Here is a 19,634-nt window from a genome sequence, read left to right as displayed (position 1 = left end):
TATGGTCTTTCAAAAGGCTCATGACATTTGAGGAATAATCTCTTCCTTGTCAATGACCAAAATGAATATGAAAATTAATGTAAGCAACAATATATATGAATGTAAGCTACCTGCTGATTGGTCCAGACTTTGGAGACCCCACTCTCCACATCATGCCCCATTGCTGCTGCCCCCTGCCAGCCTAGCTGTGGCACCACACCCTGACACCAGCCAGCTTGCCAGGGACCTGTGCCCTGTGAAACACCCTGCTATCATCCCTCTGTGTTTGACTGCCCACCCCAGAACTGTGGATCCAACTCCTGCCAGCCCTGCTACAGTCTCACCTATGCTCAGACCACTCACCGCAGCCTCCCTAACTGCCCCACCATCCTTCCTGTGTATCAAGATGTTGACAGCCTTCCTGTTTCTTATCCTCTCTCCATAGAATCATATGACAACGCCAAGTGTCTGACAGTTAACCTAGCACTTCCTTGGTTTCTGCTGCAAACTCCATTACTGCATTTTGGCAGCACCTAGCATATTGCTGCCACCTTGTGAGTCTGCTCCTTAAGATGCAGTCGCCCTTGCCCTGCTCCCTTCTGTCTTTATTTGCTGTTGATCTTTGGTACCTTTCCAGGTCGCCTTAACTTACTATCCCTGTCTCAACCTTGGAAAATGATCACGTGTCCTCCCTGTAATCGAAAATACAAACACTTTTGAGAACTTTCCCATGTATCTTCCAGAGGTATGCTCCCCTTACTCTGTGACCATGGCTTTTCTAATGTGCTCATTCTTCTGTCTTGCTGTCTTCTTTTCCTGGTTGCTTTGCATTGTCTTCCCAGCTCTGCAGAAGCCTCCCTTAGTGCCTCCCGGTAAATCCCTGATGTCGTCCAGCCTGTTCTGTGGTATCACTTTTTGTCTGGCATTTACTTTCCAGGACTTAAAGTTACATTTTCTTTCTTAAGGATCATGTGTAATGAACTGGCAAATGATCCTGGCATGGGGAAAGGAGAGAGCCTCTTGAAAATCTACACCTTGACAAGTATACAAGTAGACGCATCCATACACACACACACACACACACACACACACACACACACCTTCCAATCTCATAGCCCACAAAATGGGCAGAGAATAGATGATCTTTTTCATATCATAGTTGGGAAGAGTGACTTACCTAGCCTTACAGACACTTATCCAGTTACATTCAGATGATTGATTTATAATAAAAGGGCACCTTTATTATTTAGTTCTACTGCAAGTAGAAATAGCTCTTGCCCACTGTTACAAGGAGGACAATTAGGGTTGTCCATCAGCAGTGACAATTATGCCTTGTACATGTAAGACATATTTAAGAATGTATTATAACTGTGTGGTGTATTATTTTGGTTTCAACTTGCAAACCTGGGAAGCAAGAACCCCAGTTGAGGAATTTCCTCCACTTGTTAGAACTGTGGTCATGTCTGCAGGGCACTGTCTCGACTGTTAAATTGGAAAATCCCAATCCACCGGGGGCAATGAAATGCTTGAACAGCTGCAACTATGAAATTACCAATAATTACAAATTACCTAATTGCTCACACATTTTGACTTCCTTTTTAAAATTGGGACTTCAAAGATGGAGACTGAAAACAACGATTTCTTTCTGGCTGTTAAAATGATCGTTTATTTCAACAAGACTTAGGCGTTTACTGTAGAAGTACTGTGACAGACACCAGGGTTAGCGACGTGAGCAGAACCATCAAGATGTCCACCATCGTCGTCCAGAAGAATATAAACAGGAAAAGGAATGTGCAGACCAGGAGTGAGAATCATGAACTTATATCACAATTACATAGCTTTCTAGTTACTCCTCGGTCAAAGAGACAAAATACCCCGGCAAGAGCAACCTAAAGGAAAAGGGACTTCTAGTTTACAGGTTCAAAAGGAAACGGCCTGTCATAGCAGAGAAAACACAGCAGTAAGCAGGTAAGGCGTAGGAGCAGAAGGCTGGCTGGTCACATTGAACCTGTACTTAGGAAGGAGAAAGTGAGCAGGAAGTCAGATCAGGCTATAAAGCCTCAAAGCCCACCCCCTTCTCCCACCACTTCCTCCAGTGGGGTGCCATCTACTGCTAAGGGTTCCCCAGCCTTCTCAAACAGCACCACCCACTGGCGACTGAGTGTTCAAACATATGAACCCTTTGGGGAAGAGTTAGCATTTAAGTCACCCACATCGAAGACAGTAATATGTGGCAACCAAACAAAGGAAAAAGGAAAGAGAAACATGTCTACACGGAACACAGGAATCAACATGTGTCTGGGACAGGGTGACACTGAGAGACAGAGAGAAGAATCCAGGTACAGACGCTTCCAGAATGAGTGTGTGTGAGAAATCAGTAAGTGTTTAGACTATGCCATTTCTCACAAACCAGAAAGGGAATGAGGAAATTATGTGGGTTTCTGGTTTCGAAGTCCACGACCCGGCCTTTCCCTGCTTCCACAGTGGGAAACGTGCAGGTGAACCGAGGAAGAAAGATGCGCACATGAGTTCTCTTTGTATGGGCATTTTATACAGGTTTCCTGGCAAGAGACAAAAAACATTCATGGTGCCCTAAAGCTGGTGCATAGCCAGGCATGACGGCACATGCCTGAATCCCAGCACTCAGGAGGCAGCGGCAGAAGGACCACTACAAACTCAAGGCCAGCCTAGTCTACACAGCAAGTTTTCACCAGAATCGGATCCAAAGGCTAAGGCCCTGTCTCAAAGACCCAAAAATAAATAAATGGGCCTTGCCAGGGTTACACACACCAGGCCATCTGCATGCCTGAGTTTTCAGCCAGGAAGACATTCAAACACTGGATCTGGCCACTGCTTGTCAGGAAGGCTCGTGAGGATGCCTAGGATTCTTTCCATGCCTAGGATTCCTCAAGCTCCCTAAGCATTCTGTCCTGGTCTATCATTACTAGATTGACGCATTGCTAGCCAGTTCTTCCTCTGAAGTCCACAGCATTCAACCGTGCTTCAAGGAGAACATAAACATAGCCACGGTCTAGTGTTCACTTTAAAGAATGCTACCTTCAGAGGACATTTGGGGCAGAATTCACGGTTCTGATCAACTTAGAAAGGATTTGGCATTTAGCCTTGCAAACTCACAGGCACGGTGTTGTTTACATGCCAAGGATGAAGCCAGCACCTGGAGCAGAAGCCCATAAAGCAAGGGCATCTGTTTATTAATTTACAGTAGCCTTAGCTTATAGGAACTGCCTACCCATCACACGGCCAAGGAATCAGCACAAGAATTCAAAGGAGCAAAAGGTCGGAGGCATTTGGTGTGTTTACTGCACAATGTCTCCCCAGGGGAGCATGGGAACCCAGTCCCAGAACAAAAAACCCTCCTGCATGCCTCCTTTGGGCTGGTCCTGCAGACCTTCACACCAGCACTTCTCTGAAGTCGTGAGTTCCCACGCTTCAGCCACACCCTCACTTAGGTTACACATGTTTATATATCCACTCAAAATCTCTGTCAGTTCTTCCGGTTTCCATGCCGTCTTTTCTTTTCTTTTCTTTTCTTTTTTTTTTTTTTTTTTGGTTTTTCGAGACAGGGTTTCTCTGCAGCTTTTTTAGAGCCTGTCCTGGAACTAGCTCTTGTAGACCAGGCTGGCCTCGAACTCACAGAGATCTGCCTGCCTCTGCCTCCCGAGTGCTGGGATTAAAGGCGTGCGCCACCACCGCCCGGCTAGTTTTTTTTTCTTTTTTCTTTTTTCTTTTTTTTTTTTCATGCCGTCTTTTCTTAACGTAACTTCATTGAGTTTTAATCTTTTGTAAGGTAAATTCCCAGTCTGGAATGGCATCTGACTGTGGCTCCCCACTCGTGGTAAGGCTTTGCCAACACAGCTGTGCCACGAACACCCATGGTGGAATTTATCTTTTGGTATAGCATTACTATCTCTTCATGGTATTTCTTAATGTAATATAATTGGAGTTTTATTCAACTTTCTCTTACCTTCTAAGGTCTTTAAAAATGGGAATTCTCGGGGCTGGAGAGATGGCTCAGAGGTTAAGAGCATTGCCTGCTCTTCCAAAGGTCCTGAGTTCAATTCCCAGCAACCACATGGTGGCTCACAACCATCTGTAATGGGGTCTGGTGCCCTCTTCTGGCCTGCAGGCACATACACAGACAGAATATTGTATACATAATAAATAAATAAATATTAAAAAAAATGGGAATCTCAGTGAGGTAGAACTATCATTATAATAATAATGTGGAATTGTCATCACAGTGTTTCCTAGGCTGTGTGTGTGTGTGTATGTATACATGTGTGAGTGTATGTGTATGTGTAAGAGTATGTATGTATGTGTGTAATGTGTGTAAGTATACATGTATGTATACATATGTTTGTGCCTACATTCATCATATTAATACCTTATATCACCTGTTTCTTATAACTCACATGTACATCATATTTTTTCCTCTTTCAATATAGCATATTAGAGATTATACCATAATTAAATTAGTGTTCTTACCATTTAAATCAAATGTAAAAGATCATCTCTGGATTAGCTTCTCTTTAATACATTTTTATTTGTTCCTTGAGAATTTCATACATAGAAGCACTAAATTAAGTGGAATAAAATAGGGACCATTTTTTTGGTTTTTTGAGACAGGGTTTCTCAGAGTATCTTTGGTGCCTGTCCTGGAACTCACTCTGTAGACAAAGCTGTCCTCGAACTCACAGAGATCCGCCTGCCTCTGCCTCTGCCTCCTGAGTGCTAGGATTAAAGGCATGTGCCACCACCACCCAGCAAAATAGGCTTTTTCTATATGTCTGACACTGATAGAAAACCACAGGAAAATCTTGTAGGGAATATTTGTCTTAAACAAATCCTTTAGATTTCCTAAGCATCTTGGCATTGAGCCATGACTCTTCCACTCTTCCATATACCTGAGCTTGCATTCTCTCCTCTCAACTGGTCTTAGCAGAGTCCTTTGATCTTTGGCTTCTGTCAGGCCTGTGCAGAACATCTGTAATTTTCAGTCACCCCTCCTTCCCTCCTCAGCAACTATACTGTGAGTAGATTATAGAAAGATTTTTTTAAAAATGACTCAAAATGTGTTCATTTCCAGAACAGTGGACCCTAGACAGTGGACCTTACCCAGCCTCAAGACGCAAGGATGTCTTCCCCTCTCCAGAATTCCTTTGAGAAACCTCAATTTACAACACAGGAATGGAGTTACCTACTAGATGCTTCCTCCCTATGAGAGGCATAAACTGGAAGGCCTGGGCTGTATAAATAACTTGACAAGCAGGGCACACATTCTTGTCTGTCTTTTATTATCACGGAGCTCACCATGGTTGTAATCTGACTTGGCCAGAAAGCCTGCGGATCCCTTCTAAAAAAAAGCATTCCTCATCTGAGACAGCAGAAGATGGGAATCCAGCTCTTTATCTTAAGCCAGATTCATGCTTACAACAAGACTCAGACAAAAAGGAACAAATTTCAATGATGTCAAACCCTTGAGGCTGATTCTCAGCAGAATTAACCCCGTTCTTCCTTAGCACTCCAGCTTAATAGTAATAATAGTAATAAAACAGAGCAGAAATATACTAAACATATGAAGCAAACAATCCATTAAGACTCAAAATGAATCCCCCGTGAGAGAGTCTTCCCACACACAAATAGGTAAGTAAATGAACAAATAAGATTTCAATTAAGATTCAATGGTAAAAATGATTATTATGGCCTAAGAATCCTACTCAATGTTACCTGTGTATTAAAAAAATAATATGTGGCCAGGAATGGTGGCACATACCTGTAATCCCAGCATTTGAGAAGCAGAGGCTGGGGGGAGTCTCAAGTTCCAACCAGCCTGAGCTACACAGTGAGTTCCAGGCTAGCCCTGGTGGCTACACTATGAGAAAAGCACAAATGTGTGTGTTTACATACATGTCACACGGACTTGAAAACATATGCAACTATCAAGAACAGTTACCACTATAGCAGCCGAAAAATAGAAAATTGAGATGTTCCTTCTGAACTGAAAATGGGAAAATGGGGAAAGAACAGAGAGACAGACAGACCACAGACATAAACATACCACCACACACACAACCACACACCACGGCCGAGGAGAGAGAGAGATGAGAGACGTTGGGAGAGAGGAAGAGGAGAGAGAGAGAGAGGCGAGAGAGAGAGAGAGAGAGAGAACGGTGGTTAGAGAGATTTAATTCTGCGGATTTTAATGTTTTACAGCTGCTGAAATTGGATTTAAAAAAACACCATGAGATTTGTACGCAATAAGGGACCTCTAGCGTGGTATTGCGATTTGTTGCGGCATCTGTAGCCAGCCTCTATCGATGTTTACTACATTGATCCACAAACTCTCAACACATTCAACACCTAGAAGACAGGCTGGAGACTATAAGGAGGTCTGGCGTTCTTGTGAACAGTGGGAGCTGAGATAGGGACTGACCATTCCTGAAAGAAAAGAGCACAAGGAATGTCTGTATCATGCTGGAAAATGCGTACTTGACTTCTGTCTTTTAGGATGATGGGGAAAGGCTGTGTCCCAAAGACAAAACTCCTCGTGGACACTGAGGTCTGTGTCCACGTCACTGCGCAGTCTGCACGCTGTGTCCAGAGCAGTTAAAGGCTGGAAGTGTCATCCACTGGTCTTGGGGAATCTTAGAAAACAAGAGAAGCTCAGTATGTTGAGACAGGCGAATAGCAGTGCCAGCTTGTCAAGTTCCTGCAGGTTATACACCCTTCTAAGCCTTGATCTTCTCTCAGAAAAAAAACATCCTAGCATGGCTTGTTCAAAGACACTCTTTGTGAGTGGCCTAGAAAAGAGAAAACATACCACCAATAACCAAGACTTTTCAACCACTCAACTGTTTATTTTGCTAGATTCTGTGATAAGGTAAACCTTGGTGGAAATGATTCTAGATTCTTTGGGACAGTTGAAAGACCTCTCCTAATGCCTTAGGAAAACAATGAGGAGATATAGATTAAATCCAATGGCAATTTGCCCAGACCTGTCTCGTTGCTCTTAGCATCTTATTTCATCCAACACTAATGAGAATTTAACCCCAGTTCAAGCAGAGATCCCAGTTAGGAAATGTGCCAGAGGGATGGTTGCACAGACAGCCTGTCAGAGATCCACGGTACTACCTAGAATAGGATTTCAGAGCATCAGGAAATTGCTGGGGAAGATACATACTCACATATTAGGTTCTTGCCCTTCCTTGACTCAGATACCAAGCTAGAGTACCTGGCTAAGCCACAGCTATGTTTCTATTCCTACAGAGATGCCAAGATACTACATGTTTGTTGTTATGAACCACTGCATTTTGAAATTTATTTTGCAGCATAGATCATTAACACAATTAAACAGATCCCATGTATAAAATGTACAATTCTTGTGCACATGTGCACACATGTATGTGTGGGATGTGTGTGTGTGTGTTTGTGTGTGTGTGTGTGTGTGTGTACAGGTGCATGTGCACATGCGTGCGCTTATAAGGACCAGAGGTCAATTTCAAGAATCATTTCTCAGGAGCTATTTCCCTTGTTTTTTGAAACAGAGTCTCCTAGTGTGGCCTGCAGTGCAGCAGCCAGCCCACTCACAGATTCCCCTGTACCTGCCTCCCCAACACTAGGATTTCAAGTGCCCATCACCATGCCTGACTAGTCTTTTATGTGGGCCCTGAGGATCAAGCTCAGGCTTGCATACTCTCACAGCAATCCCTTTACCAACTGGGCCGACTCCCCAGCCCCCCCCCCCAAATACAGAGCTCTTGAAAGCAATGTGAGATCAAAACAAGCAAAGGACACAATTTTACGCTGCCTATGTAAATCCTGAACTTACAAAGCCTGCACTGGATGTTGTTTCCACACCTCGTGAGTAGTACAAGACTGTCTCCAGGTTTAGATAAGTAACGGAGGCAAGAATTGAACCACAGTGAATCACAGAAGAGGTTGCATCCGAGAATAGTAATGAACTAAAGGAGAAGACACAAAGGGGACATCACAGCATGGGCAATGCTTGTTTCAATTATATTTCTTAAAGATTCAAAGCAGATGTAAAAAAAGAAAGGAAGGAAGGAAGGAAGGAAGGAAGGAAGGAAGGAAGGAAGGAAGGAAGGAAGAAGGAAGGAAGGAAGGGAAAGAAAGGAAGGAAGAAAGAAAGAGAGAGAGAGAAAGAAAGAAAGAAACAAACAAACAACCAACCGAATGAAAGAAAAACAGGAAGGAAAGGGGGAGGGAGGGAAGAAGAAAGGAAGAAAGGAAGAAAGAGAAACTGACGTCCATTGTATCATGTTGGGTAGGTGTGATTTGTGTTTCTCTCGCGTTTTTGAAATTGCTACTTCCACTCCATGGCAGCAAGTGTAAATAAGGATTAGTTATGAGCATGTTCAGGCTAGGCAGAATGCTGCTCATAACAGGAGGTTCAGATGTTTTATGGGCAAGTTCTAGCAAACCTACAAGGAGCAAATAAATGCCATGCTATCTGAACTGACGCCAAGCATGATAAACAAAATAAAACACAGATCTTCCCAGCCCATCTTTTATACCCATCATGTTTAGAGCCTACAGTTAGTGTGCTGGCAGAGGACTGGCAATAAGTTGAGAAACCAATAACTGAGACAATAAAAAGAATAAGGAAGTCAGATCTGGTAGCCCAGTTGCTAGTTTAATAGCTAATTCTAGCTACTTGGGATACTGGGGCAGAAAGGTCTCAAGTTCAAGACCTGCCGGGGGTATAGAATAAATTCAAAGCAACCTTTGAACTCAAAACTTTTGAACAGTTATAGTTCAGGGGTTCAACACTTGCCAAGCATGTTGGAAACTGCAGATTCAATCCCAGAACTGTAAATGTTAATTAATTTATTTACCAAAATAAACTTGACAAGTCAAAAATGTTGCAAAATGAAATTTGAAAACCTAGTCACGCTGACGTTTGGTATGCATAATGAAAGAATGAAAGTATTTGGGGAGATGGACCCTGCCCCTAAAACACCATAACATAAGGAAAAGCATAGAACATTCCAAACAGTAAAGGATAAGAGGCGCCCTACATCCCAGGTCCCATCTCTTCTCCAGCAAGGCTACAGTCTCATCTCTGCCTGTTCCTAACGTTCACCTGAGATGCCAGGTGCAAATAATCAATAATTGTGATTGACACCTCAACCAACAGCAGAATTGAAAACTGATTCATGAAATTGAGAGTCTAAAAATAAGCACAAATACCTAAGGTCAGCTGAGAGAGGCGGTCTAAGGCCACCCAAAGGAAAAAGAATGGTCTCTTCAACAAACAGAGATGCAATAACCATAGAGTTATATCCCCCAAAAGAAAATTTCCACATTTTTCTGCTCTAAATTTGTTTTTAGTCCCTTCTTGTCTCAACAAAAACCTATATGGAATCAACACCACAATTGTGCTTTGTGTGAGGTAAAAGAAAACCCTCCTGTTCTTGTCATTCCATTGGAGGCAGAAGGGTTCTGAGCCCCTGTGTGCAAGGAATTCAGGGGTTTTTCCCTTCTTTCTTTGTATATTGACTCAGAGATTCCACAGTGCCTACCTATGAATATTAACAGTTAGCATTTGACCACACATGTCTACTTTCTTTTGTGTAATCTTTTAACTGTAAAAAAACATAGGTTATAGGGTTCTGGGGAGCTCCCTCGGTGAGTAGAGCCTCTGGCCATACGTGTATGAAGACCTGAGCACACACATAGAGTCAGGAGTAGTCAGGCATTTGACCTATAACCACAGCACTATATGGCTATGTGGGGCAGGAAAAAAGACTTACCTGGGGCTTGTTAGTTACAAATCTAGCACCAGGTTCAGTGATGACTCCATCTCAAGATAAGAAGACAGAGATAGAGAAGAACCCCTAATATCCTCTTTTGATTTTCACACACATATGCATAGGCATGCTCATATCCACACACATATGCATGGGCATGCTCATATCCACACACATATGCATGGGCATGCTCATATCCACACACATATGCTTGGGCATGCTCATATTCACACATGTATGCATGGACATGCTTATATTCATACACATGTACATGGGCATACTCATATCCACATACATGTGCATAGGTATGCTCACACATACACATTTGCATAAACATGCTCATATCCACACACATATGTGTACATATCCTCATATCCACTCATGTATGCATGGACATGCTCACATCCATGCACATATGCTCATGAACCACACCCATATACACACACCAAACAATGTATAAGAGGTCAACAAAGGCTAGATTTGAGATGTTGAGCAGGTTAAGTGAGTATTCTGACAGCACAGCTTCTCCTCTGGTGTGGCTAATTTTGAAGTTTAACAGACATCCTTGCAGTTAAGGTGACACTTGCAAAATAAAACTCTCAAGCCAGCAAGACGGCTCAAAAGAGAAAGGCACAGGGATTATGACCTTGATTTGATGGTCAGCACCCACATGATGGATGAAGACATCTGACTCCCACAAGTTGTCCTCTAACCTCTGCATGACCATCGTGGCATGTGCCCACACACGTACATATATACAAAATAAAATAAATAAGTGCAATTTCTTTTTATTATATTTCTGTCCAAATGAAGGAGTACAATGGCACAGACCTTTAATCCCAACCCTTGGGAGGCAGAGGCAGGTGGATTTCTGTGAGTTCCAGGTTAGCCAAGACTATGCAGGGAAAGAAACTGCCAATGATGACTTGAACCCTGCCACGCAATGGGAGGATCATCAGAACCTGTGGGACTTATTTAGAGCTGACAGTCCCTATGATAACACTTAGTTTTCCAATCTTTTCCTGTTTTCCCCTGGAAAGAAAAAAATGGTGCTCCATTTTAAACTTTAAATATGTAGACTGTTTTATTAAAATACAACTAAATGTGCACACAAAGAACTGGACACTTTTCTCTCAGGATAGAGCTAACTGTACCATTTGAAGTTTGACTTCTATAACAGCATCATCCTCAGGTTTGGGCTCCCTAACTTCATATTTTGTAGGGACGTTGTAGGCTAACCAACAGGCTATGCAAACTGACTAAGGCAATCTGACTCAGTATCTTAATGTTTCTATAGCTGTGTAATGTGGGAATAGTTTGCTGGTATAGAGTTCTACCCTTGCCTACTTTTTTTTATCTCAACCTATCACTTTTCTGAAGCAAGATTTAGCTATCTCAATACCGTGGTGACTGTGTCTGCTACTATTGTCACACAGACCTGTTGTTGAATGTCATGGTGTGTAGAGGGTAGCTACTGGGAGCAATACAAATGGTGACCAAGAAGATGGGCTGTCAGAGTAAGAGTCCTCACTGGTGGTCAGGAATACTTTGACTCTTAAGTCCTGAGTGTGTAACAGAAAGTTCTCCAATGTGACTGTGTGGATCTGAACTTTGTTCAATGCCATGGTGAGAGAGAGAGAGAGAGAGAGAGAGAGAGAGAGAGAGAGAGAGAGAGAGAGAGAGAGAGAGAGAGAGAGAGAAAGCTATTGAATACCTAAGCTTTTCACTGCTGGAAAACACAACTAAAATTCAATGCCTGCTAAAACTCAAAACCTTCGAATATAACCTTTCTGAATGAACCTATTTCACCAATAAACAGGGGGCAATTACACCCTGTCTGTGCAGAAGGTGTGTCATTTCTGCACAGGTCTCTGTTTACTTAGTATATGTTTGTCAGGAATCTTGCCCCAGTTAAGAAACATATTAATATTTTTAGAGTTTTTTAAACTGTCCATTGTGGAGACCCAAAAATGTGAGCCTATTCTGCCTTGCCTGAAGTCAGAGAGTTTGATCTTATTCACAGATGTTGACAACAGCTGTGACTACGTACCCGGATTTAGGGTATAGTTACTTGGTGGTTTGGACCATAGAAGTAGATCCACCCCACCCTGATCAAAGGCCAGAGAATTCAAGCATACTTCTGCTCCTTCTTTGGAAATAGAAGGTTTGATCTACAGGAGTGGCTGCCTCCAGGATACTTGGTCCAGGGTGGTTTTACTGCCTAAACAACAGAATGCTTTACTCATGAATTACTGTCTTGATGTCTCAAAGTATTGAAGCAAGTAGCTGTTCTAGTTGTCCTCTGTATCATATTAAAGTAGTCTTTTGTTTGCCCTCCTTTTTTATTGGTGCATAAAAATGTATGGAAAATTAAACACGCGTGTACTCAGAACTTAGTATGTAACAGGCAGTGAATTGCCCTCCCATACTATTCTATATCTCTGTAATTCTTTCTTATCATTGTTCCTCCTACCTAACACTTCTAATCTTCACACCCCTACCCTGGAACGTACAAACCTGCCATGGCTAGAACCACGGCAAAAGTTACCCCAAAAATGTGGCTCACAACATATGGCAGCCCAACATGGTGCAGTTTATGACAGGACGTTAAATAAATTGGTTGTAAAAAGACTCAGCCAAGCAGTAGTGGTGCACGCCTTTAATCTCATCACTAAGGAGTCAGAGGCAGGCAGATCTCTGGGTTCCAGGACAACCTGGTCTTTAGAGCAAGTTCCAGGACAGCCAGGGCTACACAGAGAAATCCTGTGTCTTAGTTAAAGTTTCTATTGCTGTAAAGATACACCATGGCCACAGCAACTCTTATAAAAGGAAACAATTAATTAGGGTGGCTCTCTTGCAGCTTAGAGGTTTAGTCCATTAGCATCATAGCAGGAATCAAGGCATCACGCAGGTTGGAGAAGGAGTCAAAAGTTCTACATCTTGCAGGCAACAGGAAGTGATCTGTCTCACTGGATGTGGCTTGAGCATATATGAGACCTCAAAGCCCACACACTTCTTCCAACCAGGTCACACCTCTTAAGAGTGTCACCCCCCTTTGGAGGCCATTTGTTTTCAAACTATTGCACCCTGTCTCAGACAAAAACAAACAAGCACACCTACTATTAAGTGAATGAGTCCTAAACTGTCCTCCATGACCAATATCTCAGATTTATTTACTTATTTATATGTGGGTGGGGTTAATCTGGTTTGGTTTGATGTAGCCCAAGGTGATCTGGAATTTGCTGTGTATCTGAAGATGACATTGAACTACCATTTCTCCTCACAGGAGCTGGGACTGGAAGTATGCACCACCATGCCTGGTTACGAGGTGCTTTGGATCTTACCCAGGGCTTCATGCATGTCAGGCAAGCACCTTATCAACTCAGCTGCATCCTCGGTTGCTTCAGTTATTTTTGTGACAGGATCTCCTATGTACCCTGGGCAGCCTGGAACTCACTATCCTCTTAGCCTGTGGGGTGCCAGGTTTAATGGCATGAGGCTCCATATTCATCCCCTAGGTTTATGCTAACCTATAGCTTCCCCGAATTATCTCTGTCTTGGGTTTTTAAATTCCACTCAGTTCCAAATCATTCCTGGTGGTGAAGTGGTTAGAAATCAAATAATTACTTATCCTTCCTCCCAGCTTGAGCATCTGTAGTTCCAGACACCTGCTACCCATGCAGACGAATGCAGACCCACTAACCAAAGGGCTCAGGGTCAGTGTATTCAAATGTGACCTAAATGAAATCCTGGTAGGAATACAGTGTGGAAAAGAATGAAAGCAGACTATAAGTCTTCAATCATTATACTTAACCACTCACATTTATTAGCAGTTGGTAGCAAAATCATCTCCAGAAAGACCAGGCAAAAGCAAAAGAAAGGAGAATCGAGGAGAAGGCTTTGCTGACGTGAAATGGACTGACATCAGGAAATGTATGCTGTAGAGCAGACCATGCCTTCTGACACTTCATCCTGGGGTAAGAAGATCTCCTCAGAGCTGGCAAGCTCTCTCCTCAGCACTTGGGGAGAATGTGGGTCTGAACTCCAGTAAAGTCACAGAACAGGCTGTAGCATGTGTGCAGGGCTGGAGGCAGGCACCCACAGTGTGGGTGTGGAGGATGGCTCCACACTTGTGGACTGTAGCACACCCTCAGAAGAGCTGTGAGTGTCCCCTCAGGAAGATGGGCCCCAAGGAGGCTGGAGTCTCAGCTAGGTTGTCAGGAAGTGGACACGTTGGTTCCCCCTTGGCACGCATTTGGAGAAGTTGGTGGACAGCAAGCGGGGGCCACTGCTGGAAGGTTTGCCTAAACCAGTCACACAGCAAGGAGGCAGGCAAGAAGGAGACAGGCAGCCACTCTGATGGGAAGTGGCTCCACCACAAAACGGCCGGCCAGCACATGAAGCCGATTTATTGTTGCTCTTGACACAACAGGGAGACTGGCAGGTAACCACTGGCTGACAGATGAAGGAGATTGAAGGTGCTGGTGGACAGGGAAGTGGCTGGCAAGAGGAGGACACACAACAAGTTTGACTGCAAGTACTGAGCATGCAAGTTAATGGCTGGCAGGAGAGAGGCATGCAGGGACCTGACTGGCAGGACTCGAGAAGATAGCAGATAGGTTGGTAATAAACTGACTTGCAGAGCTGACATTCACCTTTGACGGGGTGATGTGACCCTCCTTGGCAGCAGGTCGGATGGCACGAACCAGACTCACAACTAGCTGGTAGGCACGGGGTTTCAGCACAGGGAGTTGCTTCAGAGCAGGGTGGCTGGCAGGATCCATCATCACAGAAGGCTGATGTGTCACATGCCATCTGGCATGACCCTGGTGTGCAGGCAGGTCTCTGGCCAGAGCTCTGCTGGCAGGGGCTGTTATCACCACACGACGTGTGACATCCAGCAGATTCCAAACAGGAGGGCTGGCATGGGGCAGCTGGAGGAGGAGCCCCACTGGTATCGGGTGCGCAGCAGGCCGTGTGGGAGCCTATGGGTTGGCAAACAAAACCCACACAGGAAGTCTCTGGAAAGCAGGTAGATGGACAAGAAACAGGTGCAGAGATAACCGGGGCACTGTTGGGTAGTTCGCAGTTTTCTTGATGTGTAACCAGTTGCCACGTCCTACTCTGGCAGGAACTGGGCAGACGGATAGCATTTCTAATGCTGCCAGCAATGGAGCATGTGGAGATGGTGGGCACAGATGGGACAGTCTTGGGATTTCCAGGAGAGTGGCTGTCTGTCATGGTGTCGCAGCGAGCCTGGCTGGGAAGCTGCATGCTCAGTCTGAGTTTGTAAAAGCATCTTATTCCAAGGGGATTTTATAGTCCTTCCCTGGGGTGTTGGAACTGCCCACAGCATCTTTCCCTGTTATTATGTTTATTCATTTGCATATAAACATCAGATTGTGCTGCAGGAGATGGGGAAGATGCCCCACTTAAAAATAGAAAACATGCCTGCTGAGCTGGGAGTTTTCTTTGCTGAATTTGAATGCACAGATGCCACCATGGAATGAGCTGTCTCTTTTAAAGGTTGTTCCCCAGCCTCACCAAAGCAGGCTTTTCCTTACTACCCTCTCATCAGCAGGCTTCCTCCAAGCTGAAGCAGCTCTTCCTCCAGGATGTGGTCCTGTGCCATTAAGACCACAGGAAGCATTGATGATACTGAGGGAGAGATGTGGTAGCAAAGACGGAGAACAGACAATGAGTCAGTAGACCCCAAGAATATTTCAATGTGTCCCCCTCTCTTTAGAATCTTAACTTTCAAATGACTGCCAACAATTAAGAGCTGTAATAGCGCCCATTTTCTGCACACTTACCATATACAATCGGCCCCTTGGTGGCATTTTCATTTATCCTTAGCTAGTAAGTAGACTTGGCATCTCTATTTTAAAAGAAGCAAGGAAAACTCAGAGTTAAAATTATGATTAGAGCAAAATTCAAATCCAGAGTAAAAAAAAAATCTCTGCTCAGTTGGATCTCCCTGGGAGATGCAGAGAAGAGGACTCATACTGTGGGGGCTAGGGTGGGGGCAGTATTCACGCAGCAGGGCTGGCCTAAAAGCAGTGTGTCCAGGCCCTGTGACGGGGCCATCTCCCCACTGCAGTGTGATGCTGACTGACCCAAGTGAGTAGAATGTTTTTCTCTATTTAGTTATACACCCAAAAATAATCTTTTCATTTGGAAATTTAAAATATAAACATTTAGTCAAGCATGGCAGACTACCCCTATAATTCTGATATTTGGGAAGGTGAGGCAGAAGGATTACTGTGAGTTCAAGCCCAGTGTGGGCTGCACAGTGAGTTCCATGTCAGTCTGAAGCAGTGTATGAGACACTTCTTAAAAACTTCTGAGGAAGAAAAATAAACCTTCAAATATTTCATAAAGGAGTATTAACACATAAAATGGAGGTCAGCAGCAGAAATACCAGGTCATCTCCATAAAGCCTTTTAAAGGCCAAGCAATCTCTTCCAAGAAGAGTTTGTAATGCTCTCTTTAGACCTGTCTCTTTTTTCCTCTAGACTCAACTGGGTACTGCACCACCAACTCATCCCAGCATCCCACAAAGTGCACCCCCTGGCCTGGTTCCTCCTGGCGGCGGGCAATGGAATGCAAAGACGATGGTATGGAATGGCAGGCAGGACTAGTCTTGACTTCTGGCTTTGCAGCTTAATCTGTGGAACAGGTTCACTCATCACCCACATCTTCAAAGTGTTGAGACATCATTAACTACCTTGATGGCTCTTAGGTTAGCTCAGCTGCATCAGAAGCAGTTGGAAGGGCTGAAGATTCTGGAGAGCACTTAGCAAAGGAGTAGCTGTGAAATCCTGTCTTAGTGATCCCCTCTTTACCCTCTGTTTTCAAAGAAGAGAAACCCCTAATGAGAGTCATGTCTGAAAGACATTTGCCCTTGTCATTTAAGAGCCCTTAAGACAGTCACAGCATGGAGGGCTCCTCCATCACTGTCTATCCGTAGTGCCATGGACGGTTCCTCCATCACTGCCTTTCCCCATCGCAGCATGGATGCTTCCTGGCACCTTCCTTTGCATGTTTCTCACATTGTCATCTTTAAAACTGCAGCCATTGTGCAGCCCTATAATTCTCATACTCAGGAAGCTGAGGAATATGTTTTATTCTGGAGTGTGTTTACCCCAAAGTTCTTCATCCTCCCAAAAGAAATGCATTTAGTCTCACCAAATAAGTCAACCAACTAGAAAAATACAAAAATATTGGGAAAATAACATGAATTTCAATTTGAAAATGAAACTCTGTACAGAAACACACCAGTTGCATTGATAGAAAAATAGAGCTTTCATCTATTTTTTTTTCTCTAAGTGATTCTGCTTTTCTTTCCTTTTTTTAAAAAAATACCCCAATTGAGAAATTTTCATTTTCAATCAACTTAGTGTGATTGAAGGCACTGGAGACTTCTACATGCCATTCAAAGACATTTCATGTCTACATCAAGAAATACAATGAGGGGGTTAGAGGGAGGACTTAGTGTTTGAGTGCTGGCTACACAACCATAAGGACCAGAGTTCAGAGGCCACATTAAAAGTTAGACATGGCTATGGGTGCCCCGACCTGGTTAGAGTTTGAGACAGAAGAATTGCTAGTATTTGGTGGTCACCGCCCAGCTTCAGTAAGAGTCCCTGTGTCAAGAAAATAGGTCAGAGAGTGATGCAGTGGGACAAGCGAAGTCCTCTCCTGGCTGCAGAGCACACTCACACCTGCACACACACACACATGCTTGTACACCATGTACAATCTCTGTCTCTTTCTCTTTCTGTCTCTCTCCATCCCATATAGTAATCAATTATAATTTTTAAAAGACAGAAATTGAACCCAAATTTAAGTATATCTATATATGTATACATATACGAATAGATTGTTTTTATGCTTTAGAAACACATATGATCATCTAGGGGTTATTTAAATCAATTAGCATCATTATTAGGGGTCATCACTGTTATTGCATATAGTTATCTTCCATTTATTTTCACTGAAGCATAATAGTTCATTGTGTTGATTAAACCACGTTTTATTTGTCTCTTCATTAGCACTCAGCTTGTTCAGCCTTCAGATGTTTTATCATCTACATAGAGGAGAAATGGGGCAGGGAGAAATCTCACCTTGAAGATTAATGGTGACTTACATGAAATACTAAGTCTTGTGCCTAGCACAGAGGATGAAAACTATGCTCTTCTGACTTTGGAAGGAGGGAGATTAAATCCTAATGTCCTGTTATGACAGTAACTCTACCACCCATGTGCAGAAAAGTCTTGCTATTGACTTTCTCCCTCTGACATCATCTAATCTACTAATTTTCCAATGACGGATTCCATGACTCTCTGGGGATGTCTGGCAACACTTGGCTGGTAAAGGACCAGAAATCATGCTTAATGATATCCAAGACTCCTCAGCAAATGACTATCCCACCAAAATGCCAAGAGTGGCAAAGCTAAGAAGCCCTGGTCTGTCCCCCTCCTGTGCCTATGATGGTTCAAGTTACACCTGGAGGACAGGAGACAACCCTCCATTTGTAGAAGGAGCGGCGGGGCTGCGTCCCACCACCCAGCTAGCTTTACACCCAAAATAATTACACAGAAACTGTATTCTTTTAAACACTATCTGGCCCATTAGTTTCAGCCTCTTATTGGCTAATTCTCACATCTTCCTTTAACCCATATTTAGTAATCCGTGTAGCACCACGAGGTGGTCGCTTACCAGGAGAGATCTTAGCCTGCGTCCATCTTGGAAAGGAGAGGCATGGCGACTTCCTGAAGCATCTCCCCCACTCTGCATCCTTTCTCCCACAATTTTGTTCTGTCTACTCCACCTACCTAATTTTTTGTCCTCTTAAAGGGTCAAGGCAGTTTCTTTATTAATCAATGAAAGTAACACATAAACACTCCTCCATCATCCATTCCGTGTGCAAAGGATGTAGCTGCTTTGAAGGGACTGTGTACCTGAAAGTATAGAAGTGACATTTAACTAACAAGTGTTGCTGAGGCAGCAAACTCCACAAGAGCAGGTACAGAGGATCAACTGTTGAGCAACCAGGCCAGAACCAGAGACCTCTGCTGGTCCAGGAATGAATCTGGGACTTCTGAGTGAGTAGACCTGAGCCAGGATCCCTGGAGGTCCAAGAATGAGTCTGGGACCTCAGAGTAACTAGGCCTGAACCAGGACCTCTGCATGTCTGGGCATTAGTCTGGGACCTCTAAGGGAGTAAGCAGGAACCAGAGACCTCTGTGGGTCCAGGCATGAGTCTGGGACCTCTGAGGGAGTAGGCCTGAGCCAGGTCCTCTGTGGTCCTGGGATCACCCAAGTCTGGGACCTCCAATGGAGGATATTAGAGTCAGAGACCTTTGCAGGACCAACCCCAAGCCAGAGACATGTACAAGAACAAGAGTGGATCCAGACCAGGGACATTTACCCAAAGAGGTCTGAGCTGGCATCCTAGGCCAGAGCAGGCCTGAAACAGCAAACTCCCCAGGAGTACTGAGCCATCTGCAGGAACACAGAGTGACTAATGGAGTAACTGGAACTGTGGCACTGACAGCACCATGAGGAGCAACCATCTGAGCCTTGGACCCACTGGCACATGGAATATTAACCATCAGAGTCACAGACAGCCCCAACTACACCAATTAGGGAAAAAGATGAGTAGATAAGGTAAGAACACATGCAAAACCACAAAGAGCAACATGACACCAGTAAAATCTAGTGACCCTATAACAAGACTTGAACAATCAAATATAGATGAAGCAGAAGAAAATGACCTAAAAAAATAACTTCCGAGTGGTTGCACAAGTTTGCATTCCCACCAGCAATAGATGAGTGTTCCCCCTACTCCACATCCTCTCC

The 19,634-nt window shown here is 43.9% G+C and overlaps 1 protein-coding gene across 1 annotated transcript; it reads right to left on the bottom strand.

Annotated features, from left to right (window-relative positions):
- Positions 1-13,987: 13,987 nt before the first annotated feature.
- Krtap29-1 (keratin associated like protein 29-1) lies at positions 13,988-15,011 on the bottom strand. Its single transcript, XM_038324956.1, is given in 2 exon segments — positions 13,988-14,053; positions 14,055-15,011. Coding segments are annotated over 2 exon segments (1,023 nt in total).
- Positions 15,012-19,634: the final 4,623 nt, after the last annotated feature.

This window comes from Arvicola amphibius, chromosome 4, assembly GCF_903992535.2.
Source record: "Arvicola amphibius chromosome 4, mArvAmp1.2, whole genome shotgun sequence".
Lineage (NCBI taxonomy): Eukaryota > Metazoa > Chordata > Mammalia > Rodentia > Cricetidae > Arvicola > Arvicola amphibius.
The sequence above is the reverse complement of the archived record's forward strand: the minus strand, read 5'-3'. Positions and strand labels throughout refer to the sequence as shown.